This window comes from Pan paniscus, chromosome 13, assembly GCF_029289425.2.
Source record: "Pan paniscus chromosome 13, NHGRI_mPanPan1-v2.0_pri, whole genome shotgun sequence".
In the NCBI taxonomy this organism is placed as follows: Eukaryota; Metazoa; Chordata; class Mammalia; order Primates; family Hominidae; genus Pan; species Pan paniscus.
Window position 1 is genome coordinate 128,191,791 of NC_073262.2, and position 12,782 is coordinate 128,204,572.

Below are 12,782 nucleotides of genomic sequence, written 5' to 3' on the forward strand. Positions count from 1 at the left end.
TGTCAGGGAATGAAAAGCAGATTTTTTTTTTTTTTTAAAGAAGCCCCTGCCCCCATATTGAAAGAATGAATCTGTTAATTCATCCTGATCATCTATAATTTACTGAAGAGTCTATTCTCTAAACATCCTCACACCCTCATTTAATTTAATTTATTATATTTTCAGACAGTCTCGCTCTGTCACCCAGGCTGGAGTGCAGTGGTGCCATCTCGGGTCACTGCAACTTCTGCCTCCTGGGTTCAAGCTATTCTCCTGCCTCAGCCTCTTGAGATACTTGGGATTATAGGTATGCACCACCACGCCTGGCTAATTTTTGTATTTTTAGTAGAGATGGGGTTTCACCATGTTGGCCAGGCTGGTCTTGAACTCCTGACCTCAAGTAATCCACCTGCCTCTGCCTCCCAAGGTGCTGGGATTACAGGTGTGAGCCATTACACCCCACACTCACACCTTCATTTTAAAGTTGGATCAATAATAAGAAAAAGGACTGGAGGGGAAATTGCTTGAACTTTATGAATCTGCCTGCATTAGGTTCTCTTCACCAAGCAGGGAAGGGAAGAGGGAAGAAGCTTGCCTAGATAAAGAGGAATTACCTGGGCAAGGCAGGCTAGAGACTAACTTCAGCTTGTGGGCTGAACAAGCAGAGCAGCGTGATGCAGGGAGTAAGTGTATCAAAACAAACAACAAACAGCAAACATCCAGAAAATGGGTCGGATTTAAGTAGTAAGCGCCTTCCACAAATTAGAAACTGGAGAGTCAGATCAAGAAGAGTAAGCATGACAAGCCATGTGGTGGAAGGGTGCTCTTGGCCCATGTATGGGATAAGCATCTCCAGATGTAGCCAGAATGTGCTCTCTGTGACATAGTTGTAAAAGTTAAGGAGATAAGGGACAGGGAGCAGGAGAAACTTAAGCGGCTTGGAAAGAGTTGTTTAATCGTAAAATAACAGAGTTAGTTAATGTTTTCCAGTGCCAGAGGATGACATTAAAATGTTCATCGTTCATCTGTAAAGGTCTTTTACATTAGGACTTAATAAATATAATGTTGTCTTAGGTAGCTAAGCTCATTTTGCTGTAAGAAAATTAGAGAGTGGTTTAAATTAGAGAAATTTTCTCACAATTCTTGGGGCTAAACATTCAAAATCAAGATAGTAGCATGGTCGGTTTCTGATGAGGGCTCTCTACTTGGCTTGTAGACTGATTAGACTGATGCTTTCTCTCTGTTCTCATACGGCATGCACGTGCGCGCACACACACGCACGTGCACACACACACAGAGACATGAAGAGACAGAGAGAAGAGAGGGGAGAGAGAGAGAGAGAGAGAGAACTCTGCTGTCTCTTCTTATAATCAATCACATCATGAGGGTCCTACCCTCATGACCTCATCCAAGCCTAATTATCTCCCAAAGGATCTATCTCCAGATACCATCACTTTGGAAGTTAGGGCTTCAACAGATGAATTTTTTTTGTGGAAGAATGGGGACCCAATTCAGTCAATAGCAACTGTCAACTCTGATAATCTCACAGGCACCATAAGAGCCATATGTTATATTTTGTTTCCCTTGTCATACAACATCTATACTTGGTTTGTCATTGAAATTGTTCGTAAATGGATTGTCCAGATTCCTTCTCAATTAGCAGTTGTTCTACTTAATTCTAAGTATGCTGCATTCTGCAATAGAAACTTCTGTTTCTTAAATCATTTCCTAGATATAGAGGGGCTTTATTTCATTTTTTCTGTTTCTTTTGGCAAACGAAATGGCATTTGCTCACAATTGGAGTAAATCCAGACATAGCTCTCTTCCATTCCAAAGGCCACCTTCTCATCTGTGTGGGAAAGAGAGAAGTTGTCGCCAGTGTTGTTCATCAACCGTTGCTTCTCTGAATGCCGTGCCATGCCCAGATCTGCCACTGAAAGCCTCACTACCTGAGAATCCCACACTGTAGCCTCCCATAAATGCAGTGCTGCTACCTAGGCATAGGCTCAGCAGATGCTTAAGTTCTTACCCTGTTATTTCTCTCCATAGTCTATGTTGGAGTATCAGACTTTAGTGAAGGGTCAAAGATAATGAAAGCAAATTATAATTTAAGAGGGTGAAAATGAAAATATAATTCTAAATATGATTATTTCCGTGTGATGAAATTACCCATTTCAGGGACACACACTAATTTCTAGCCTTAGGTTAACCCTCCCTTCATAGAGCATCTCTGTCTTCAGTCCTCTGCCCTCAAAGAATTCCCTCAACCCCAGTTCATTCAATTCCTATAACTCAATATTTGTAGAAAATAATTTCCCAGAGCCTGCACTTGGTCTACAGTCATTTCTTGCTGTTGAGGGTGGCAGGAAACAAGTTCCAGAAGAATAGTCTGGATGAGCTTTGGTTCTTCCAAGTCCTGACCAAAACTTTGTCAACCTTGTTCACTGATTTATAGTTTTGCATTACTGGGGCTCAGACTTTTGTATATAATCTGATGACTTACTAAAATTATATGAAAATTAATGTACTCAAATTTCAAAACCAGTAAAATATATGCCAAGTTAGGTGGTACAATTATTGGTTGCTTTAGGTCCCTCCTAAAAAGATTGACTGCATAGTTTTCACCCCATTTTGTCTCTAGGCTTTTCACTTTGGGCATTAAAAGACTTTACTGCTACAGCCTCCCCCTGGAAAATAACATCTAGTTCTACCCAGTATGGGTTATGGGTTAATGGAAATTCTACACAGATTATGAACCTTCCCCTCAAAAAGCTGTTTGATTGTAGTGAGTAAAACCATCATCATAGGCACATTGGAACAAAATATTTGAAACAGGGGTGATCTAGAAAGGTGAAATACATAGTCACTGCTAGAATATTTGATTGGTTCCCTGTTGCTGAAGTCTCAGTTGATGGGTGGAGCAGCCATCTAGCTTATCCTTAAGCACTTTCAGCTCCTTTACCATGTTTTAGTAAAACTCTTGTATATAAATTAGGCCAGTTAAAAAAAAAAAAAAGGAAAACTCAGGTGTTTCCCGATTTGTGCCTTGAGACCCTTCTCTTTAGCTTGTTAGCTCCTCACAGTCTTACAACTCTAAGTTGTACTGTCAACTCACTATATGCTACTATCTTCTGTAAGCAACCACATTCTGCTACATTGCATAATAAAGATGATCACTGTAATCACATATCAACACAATGAGATAATGAGATAATAACAAGACTCAAGTACCTTCCTTGCATGCTAAACAACTGAATTTAGTCACAGGCATTTGCCAGCCTCTTCCGTGCTATTGTATGATGTCAGAAGTTTATGTTCTGTCAATAAAGGGTCTTCCAGCAGGCTGTGCAATACGTTGGTACACATATCTGTTGTGAGTTTCCAGAAGTTATTCTTGAAACTTACACATCATTCCCTGAGTTATTCTCTTTTAACACTCTTGAGGGCATTCTGATGTGTCAGTGGAACATATCTAATAAATTCATTCTGAGACAGCATTTGGAATATCATAAGAGATCTTAAGAACAAAAACAGACAAATACACCATAATCAACAATACCTGGAGATTTAAAGATTAACTTGTCTAGCCTCATAAGATTTTCACATCAATTTCCCCTGAAATATCAGACCCATCTGTATGGAAGCTATTTATTTGAACCAAGACAGATTTTAAGTCTAGCAGGCTGAGAAATTTTTATCCTAAATGAAAGCAAGATGTGTTCACCTATAAAAACCACATCAGTAAAATGGTGCAATCTGTATGGTATTTTTGACCAATAGTGCTAACAGAGACTTTAGGTTTTTTTTCCTCCTACATTTCTTTCTCAATTCATGCAGGTTAATTTTCACAAAATTTATGAGTATTTTATCCAGTATATTTCATCTGAAAGCTTCTCCTTAGGCATTCTAAAGGAAAGGGGTGAACAGTCCTGGTTTTAATGCATGTATCAGTGTTAGATTATTAATATCACTTTAAAGATGACTATTATTCTGCCATCGGGTTTTCTAAATAAGGGAATGCTTGACTCTGGTTGATTTTTACTCTGAAACTCAAACTAAGAATGAAGCTGTCTACCCCCCTGGCCTAAAGTTTATTGTAGTAAACCCACATGCAAATCATTTTTGAAAACTTTCCTATTATACTCATCTATTCCACTACGTTTTTTCTTCTTTTAGTGTCAGCTAAACCAAGACCCCACAGCGATGAATATTCCAAGAAGATTCCTCCTCCCAAACCGAAGCGAAATCCGAACACTCAGCTGAGCACGTCTTTCGATGAAACGTACATCAAAAAGCATGGGCCCCGGAGGACGTCGCTGCCGCGGGACTCCTCCTTGTCCCAGATGGGCAGCCCCGCGGGAGACCCCGAGGAAGAGGAGCCCGTGTACATCGAGATGGTGGGGAACATTCTCAGAGACTTCAGGAAGGACGACGATGACCAGAGCGAGGCCGTCTACGAGGAAATGAAGTACCCTATCTTTGACGACTTGGGCCAAGACGCCAAATGTGACTTCGACCATCACAGCTGTTCTTCGCAGTGTGCTACTCCCACGGTGCCTGACTTGGACTTCGCCAAGGCCTCAGTGCCATGCCCCCCCAAGGGGCTGCTTTGCGACATCCCCCCGCCCTTCCCCAACCTGCTTTCTCACAGACCCCCGCTGCTGGTATTTCCCCCCGCCCCCGTGCATTGCTCCCCCAACTCCGACGAGTCCCCGCTTACCCCTCTGGAGGTCACGAAGCTTCCCGTGCTGGAAAACGTGTCTTACATGAAACAGCCAGCCGGGGCGTCGCCCTCCACGCTGCCGTCCCACGTCCCCGGCCATGCGAAACTGGAGAAGGAGCAGGCCGCGGCCCTAGGACCTGCCTCTGCCACCCCTGCGCTCTCCTCGTCGCCCCCACCCCCGTCTACGCTCTACCGAACCCAGTCTCCCCATGGCTACCCTAAAAGTCACTCCACCTCTCCCTCCCCCGTCAGCATGGGGAGGTCCCTGACTCCCCTGAGCCTCAAAAGGCCTCCCCCTTACGACGCTGTGCATTCGGGCAGCCTCTCAAGGAGCTCTCCTTCAGTGCCTCACTCGACCCCCAGACCCGTGTCGCAAGATGGGGCCAAGATGGTCAACGCCGCGGTGAACACCTACGGGGCAGCCCCGGGTGGCTCCCGGTCCCGGACACCCACGAGCCCGCTGGAGGAGCTGACCAGCCTCTTCTCCTCCGGCCGCAGCCTGCTGCGCAAGTCGTCCAGTGGCCGGCGCTCCAAAGAGCCTGCAGAGAGTAAGTGTGCAGGGCCTGCCTGAGCCCCAGAGCCCAGTGCCAGGCTTACAACCAGGGTGAAGCCCATTGGGTGCAGATAACGCACAGAGTACAGGGTCTTGAGGCCTCGGAGTTGAAATCTTAGCATGCAAACAAAATGTGTTAGTTCATTTTTGCCATGCTAAACCAAATAGTGTATCCTGAAAGTATTAAAAATGGCAGTCTGCAAAATATACTATTTCCTATTTAAAAGAAGAGTGATTTTGAAAAATAAGGTATAAAATCTAAATTCTTGCAATGGTCCTGGAAAGTTGAACAGTGAAAATAGGGACCACTATGGAATTTTAGGTATGTGCAGATAACGCACGGAGTACGTGGTCTTGGGGCCTTTGAGTTGCAATCTTAACTTGCAAAATGTGTTAATTCACTTTTGCCACACTAAGCCAAATAGTGTATCTTGAATATAAGCTGAAAGAATTAAAAATGACAATCTGCACAATATAACATTTTTAAATAGGAAATGTTATATTCCTATTTAAAAGAAGAGTGTTTAAAAAAAAAGTACAAAATCTAAGTTCTTACAGTGGCCCTGGAAAGTCAAACAGTGAAAACAGAGACCACTATGGAATTTTTAGGTAAATACCTTGTTTTGGGGGCAGGGAGGTGGGGGGCGGAATTAAACATTCAAACATGCAATTGATAAATGTTAAAACTTGCCTTCATCTTATATTAAAACACTTCTTGAGGCCAGGCATGGTGGCTCGCGCCTGTAATCTCAGCACTTTGGGAGGCCGAGGCAGTCAGATCACGAGGTCAGGCGATCGAGACCATCCTGGTTAACACTGTGAAACCCCATCTCTACTAAAAATACAAAGAAAATTAGCCGGGTGTGGTGGCGGGCACCTTTAGTCCCAGCTACGCGGGAGGCTGAGGCAGGAGAATGGCACGAACCCGGGAGGCAGAGCTTGTAGTGAGCCCAGATCATGCCACTGCTCTCCAGCCTGGGCGATAGAGCAAGACTCTGTCTCAAAAACAAAAGACAAGAAACAAAAAACAAACAAACAAAAACCTTCTTGAGCAAATTCCCATTAGAAAACCTGTGTTGGAAAGAAAGCAGTTTGATTAGAACTTAGGATCTTCTTTGACATACAAAATGATTCTGTCTGTATACTTCATGTTCTTGTATTTTTACCATTACTATAAATGAGAATAGACCCATTATTTTCCTTTTAAAAGCCATGGTGATTTCACATCTTATTTCTATGATACTCTTCCTAGATCCATCAATATATAACTTACAGAAAAGTCACTAAGGTGGTGAACATTACTTTTACTACTGAATTTCAAAGACCAGGAAATTTATCTATCTGAATGACTAACACTTTTATGAGGATTAAATCAATTCACAAGTATATAGTAAAGTCAAAACAGACCCAGATTAGTTCTTTCTATGTCCATTTCATTAAATTACATTTCTTTCTCTTATTTAAAAATGCCTTAGGCACCTAAGCTGATAATTAATCACTTACATCTCAAGTAATCCCTCCATGTGATTTTTTATTTATCTATTCATACACTTATACTGAGAACTTTCCTTAAAGGAAAAGAAACTCTCAATACTTTTGATGATGAAAATGACAATTGCATTTTTTAGATAATTAATATTCCTTGGTAGTTACAAGCCACTAATTCTTTTTTTCCCTTTACCCAGAGACTTATGAAAATGTTAGCTACTTCAATAATTGCCCCCAAAACATTTTAATTACCTAAGTGAAAGGCAGACATTTCTAATATATTAGGCATGTCTGGAGTTATATGCTTGCATATGTACATACATACATAAAATTATTTTAAGAATTGAATTTAAAACCAGGAACAATCTATTTCTAGAGCAGTTGTCAACTAGGGCAATTTGTCCCCTGGGATATTTGGCAATGTCTAGAGATGTTATTGGTTGTTACTACAGGGGGTGTTACTGACATCTATTGGGTAAAAGCCAGAGATGCTGCTTAACAGCATGTAATGCACAAGACTGCCACCTGATCCCACACAGATGCAAAGAATGATGTGGTCTACAATGTCAATAGTGCCAAGGCTGGAAAACCCTGGGCTAGATAATTTACTAAAGTTTAAAGTTTCTTCCAGATAATTCATTGATTGATTTGGTTTTCACACAGATCAAATAAGGTATTTAGAATAAGAGAAAATATTTTTTAAACATTTTATTTAAAAATACATAATGGGTATTGTGAAATTAATGGAAGTTTCATCTTAGAATTGGTGAGACAATTGGATTTCCTCCCTACCTATCAGCTTCTTTGGAGGATCCTTAACAGCTCCAGCTGGCAGCTATGCCAATTAACTAGAAAAAAAAAGTATATGTAAAAGAAATGATTAACTAATGAAGCTATTTCAAGAAAAATCCATCTGTTAGAATCAGTCTATGTGCTATATGTCACAGACTTCCCCATCCGACTCCAAAAACAAGCTTTGTGTACTTCTAAAACAAAGCTTGTACATGGAGGAGTGGTCAAGGCTCTTTATAGCTTTTAGGGAGCCAAGGATTGAAATATTTCACATGTGCTATTAACCATGCATCAACTCTGCAGAGAAAGGGCATGCCCCTGAGTTACATTAACCTCAATATTTTACTTTATGTAAATGGAAGGGAGGAAAAATGCAGGTAATACAAATGAATAATCAAAAAATCAAATGGACAAATCAAATTGCTGTTTATTTTTGACTCTCGAGGAAAGTAGAAAGACACCATTAGTTGCTCACAAAATCAAAAGGGCTCTCAGAATCTTTCCATAATGCAAAACATAGAACCAAAATTGTTAATTGGGAATTAACTAGTAATTTTTGTTGCAGTACACTCATGGATACAATTCTCCCCTTTACTCTTCCCAGACAGGATTTGTGGACCTGTTGATACCTTAGGGACAGAATAAGTGATATGAAGTAGTATAACATTTATGACCCTGAGTCTCATTATTCTTTTTAAGTTTCAGGAATTTTCTACATTTCAGGAATAAAAGCAAAACTGATATCTCTATTTTCCAAGCCTCTGTTGGTTTAGTGGAGAAGTCAATTTTAAGTATTTACTAATATTTAATCTAAACAAATATAGTCTTTGTTTTAATTAAGGAAAACGATGTCAAATAAAATGTATACCTTAAACTCATTTTTAATAATCTGTAAAATGCACACCAAATGTATCAATTTCGTGTTTTAAAGGTTTATAATTGTTGATGGGGATTGGTCAATAGAGAAGAAATAAAATAAGACAAAAGAGGTAGATTATAATTAAATTTCATTTTGTTTCACAATTTTCAAAATATAGCCTTCACATTCATTGTTATAGGAAGTGTTTTTTCCTGGTTGATGGGACATTGTTATGTTTATCTATGATTAAATTAGGACACCTGATAGTCTGTAGCTCTAGTACTTTTTTTAGTTGGTCATTATTAATATTTTTTTAAAATTTTGTGCAGAGAGGTGAATGACATGAGGCATGTAAGAAGTGATCAACTCATATGCTGTTGCTAAAAATTTTTGTGTAAATGGTAAGCAGGTCAGGTACAAATATTTTTGTGATGAACTTTGGAGACTTAAATGAAAATAATTTACTACCTATCATTTTCATCTTTCTTTTGCATTTTTTGATATATTCATTATGATTTTGATTTGATTTTTTAGAAGATGTAGGTCACAAATGGGCCGTTTCATTTTAATAAATCAGGTGCCATGAATCATAGAAATTAATAACCAAACCAAATTTTAAAAGTAGAAAACTTTATTCCCTCAAACAAGAAATATTTTTTAAAAGAAATGTTTAACCCTCATATCAGTCCATTTTCACTCTGCTACAAAGAACTACTCGAGATTGGATGATTTATAAAGAAAAGTTTAATTGACTCACAGTTCCACATGGCTGGGGAGGCCTCAGAAAACTTACAATCATGATGGAAGGCGGAGGGGAAGCAAAGACCTTTTTCACATGGTGGCAGGAAAGAGAGAGCTCGCAAGAGCAGGGAAGATTGCCTTATAAAACAATTAGATCTTGTGAGAACTCACTATCACAAGAACAGAATGGGGAAAACCACCCCCATGATTCAATCACCTCCCACCTGGTCCCTCCCTTAACATGTGTGGATTATGGGGATTACAATTTGAGATGAGATTTGGTTGGGGACACCGAGCCAAACCATATCAGCCTGTATTCAACATAGATGAGCAAATGTACATTTCTATGAAAAAGTACAAGATCTAATGAAGAACATAATTAAAATTTACAATCTGAGGGAAAGAGTGAGATAGAGATGTTATAAATGGAGAAATGTAAATTAAAAATGTAAAGAAAAAGTAGAAGATGAAGCAGCAAAGGAAGAGACTAAGGAATAAACTAAGGCACTAAGATACAAAAGACATGCACGCCCAGGGGCAGAAGGGCATGTGAACAGATTTGGGCACCAAGAAGTGAGGCGCACAGAAAGGGATTAGTCTTTACTGGAGATGTTTAAGAATGCTAACAGGACTTGATCCTGCCAGAACTTTTGGAATCTTCCTCATGGTATCCTCTGAGGTGTCTTCAGGTCTTTGGGTGTAGCTCAACTCCTAAATACCTTTGAAGAATTCCACAGTGCAAGAGCTTCCAAATCTAGCCCCTAACTCTCATCAGGTTGCTCCTTTCAGAAAGAGACAGATAGAACAGGGCAGAAGGCATGGGGTGTGGTGGAGCTCCAGAAGCAGGGATGAAAATGAAGGTGCAGACGCACCCAACTCCTGTCATTATTATTAAAAGAGAAATGATGTCTTGGCATTACAAAAAAAAAAAGCTATATCATACTCAACCATATTCTACATTATTGGAGATTCATAAGTTTTTCCTATTAAATCTCATCTTTTAGCCTTTAAAAAGTAGTTAATACTTTTTTTTAGACAGATTCTTGCTCTGCAGCCCAGGCTGGAGTGCAGTGGTGCAATCTCAGCTCACTGCAACCTCTGCCTCCCAGGTTCAAGCAATTCTCCTGCCTCAGTCTCCCAAGTAGCTGGGATTACAGGCATGCACCACCACGCCTGGCTAATATTTCATATTTTTAGTAGAGATGGGGTTTCACCATGTTGGCCAGGCTGATCTCGAACTCCTGACCTCAGGTTATCTGCCAGCCTCGGCTTCTCAAAGTGCTGGGATTATAGGTGTGAGCCACTGCACCCAGCCAGTATTTAATTCTTTTAGATGTCATATTATATTTTTAAAATTATAGATATAAATGAGTCTTGTAGATCTGATGGAATAGAATTAGGAATCAGATATCATCTTTGCCTTTTCATTGACTTTCTTAGAAAAAAAAAAATCCACATAGAAACCACAGCTCCAAACACACAAAACAAACCCACAAAAACTGAAAAACACCTAACCCCCGCCTCACATGGACATACAGGCCCACATACCTCTCTCCATTTTTGTGCTGTGTGAGGTCCAGTGATACCTAAAACATCAAGCGTTGACTATGAAGGAGCTGCTCCAACTAACTCTTACTAATTTAATTTTAAAAGAATTTGTAAATAAAAAATTCTGAAGTTTATTTTTAAACTGTGTAAATTAACAGAATTATTTTGGAAAAAGGATTTTTAAATATATTTCTACTTTTATATGCTGTTCCATTTGTAAGAAAAAAAGAAGGGTCTACTAATGTACGCTGGCTGTCTTGGTAACTCAGGGTCATTGTTGTGATAGTCACTGTGCGCCTGCCACAGGCTAATGCAAAATGTTGAGCAAGTTGACCCGAACAGGGGAGGCCTCACACAAAGGTAGTATCATTGTTTCTGGTCATCCATAATAGCAGTGACACAGTATTGATAGCTTATTATTCTGATGAGATGTCTTCAGGGTCTATTTGAGATTGTAGACCTGAAGTGCCATCTACTATTATATCATTTAAATTCACTTAAATTCTTATGTCTGTTTCCTGTGGTTTTCCTACCTTCTCCCTTTCTTTCAGATAGTTTTATTGATGCATCTAGCTTCTCCCACCATCTCTGCCTCTCCTCTTCTCTTTTCACTCTTTTCCTAATTGTAATATCAAATCAAAAATCAGTTGTGGACCAAGAAACCAGATACCCAAACTTGTCTGAAAAGCAGCCTCTCAACTAATTAAAGTATGTGACCTGCAACATAGAGACTGTGTGACTTGTACTTCCAAAGGCCACTTTATCCACCAACTAGGTCTTGCCTAGAGTTCTGGATTTGTATCTGAGAGGTTAGGAACATCAACTTCCCAAAAAAATAAGAAATCCTGGAAAACATGGAATAAATGTTAGTTTTTTTTTTTTTTTTTAGGAGAATCTACACATTTTGTTTGGCCTATTTAATATACATTTTGAGTTTGGATGTGGTGGCTCACTCCTGTAATCCCAACACTTTGGGAGGCCAAGGTGGGAGGATTGCTTGAGGTCAGGATATCATGAACAGCCTGGGCAACATACTAAGACTGTATCTCTACTAAAAGTAAAATATATATATATATATATATTAGCTGGGTGTGGTGTCACATGCCTGCGGTCCTAGGTCCTTGGGAGGCTGAAGCAGGAGGATCAGTTGAGTCTGGGAGTTTGAGTTTGCATCGAACTATAATCACACCATTGCTCTCCAGACTGGGTAACAGAACAAGACCCTGTCTTAAAAAATAGGAAAATAAATTACATTTAGTTTTCATTAAAACTTTGCAGGTGAAATAGTTAAGGACTTTATATTCCCTCTGTTTAAGCAGGTGCTGACAAAGAGTAGGACAAAACAGGTATTGAAAAACCAAAGGGAAGGTTGGAGGAGGGAGTCTATAGTCTTGGATCTCTCCTTTGCAATAGAGAATGAGAGAATCCTCAGCCTGTGACTGCCCACATGCAGGCATGTTGACTATGGGCAGGACTCCTGGATGTACGGTAACTTGGAGCAACCTGACCGGAGTTAGGGGCTAGATTCGGAACCTCTTGTACTCTGGAATACAAAGGTATTTAGGAGTTCAACTATACCCAGATACCTGAAGCCACCTCAGAGGATACCATGAGGAAGATTCCAAAAGTTCTGGCAGGATCCAGACCTGTTAATTTTCTTAAACATCTCAAATAAAGGTTAACCCCTTTTCGGGTCTCCTGTCCTGCTGTTTGTTGGTTGCTCCTCTGCCGAGAGTCCCACACAGTGACCTCCTGTGGCCTCAGACTGGCTTCTGCCTTAGCAAGGGTCCTTCCAGCAGCTCAGGAGGGAAATCAAGCCAGGACCTGTATAATGATGATTCTCCCAGGATGTGACCTTGGGGATGCGCTCAGCCTCCAGAGAACTTTCTCGTGTAGTTCAAAGCATGGTAGGCAATAGGTAGAAAGCTTAGGTGAGTGGTCCAAATGCCTGCATCATATTCACCTGGATGTTGTTAAAAATACAGATTGCTGGGCTTTATTATAGACCTAGTTAATGAGAAACTTTAGGGGTTAGGCCTGGGATGTTGACTGTTTAATGATAATCCCTGGTGATATTTATGCCTTCAGTCAAACAATAA

The 12,782-nt window shown here is 40.1% G+C and overlaps 1 protein-coding gene across 6 annotated transcripts in view; it reads left to right on the forward strand.

The window, feature by feature from the left end:
* Nucleotides 1-12,782, forward strand: part of NYAP2 (neuronal tyrosine-phosphorylated phosphoinositide-3-kinase adaptor 2) — a 331,171-nt gene that overhangs the window by 179,057 nt on the left and 139,332 nt on the right. For all 6 annotated transcript variants that reach the window (XM_014344092.4, XM_055109151.2, XM_034955291.4 and 3 more), the window contains one exon: nucleotides 4,156-5,250. In XM_014344092.4, coding sequence (XP_014199578.1) covers nucleotides 4,156-5,250 — 1,095 coding nt within the window. The remainder of the gene's footprint in view (nucleotides 1-4,155; nucleotides 5,251-12,782) is intronic.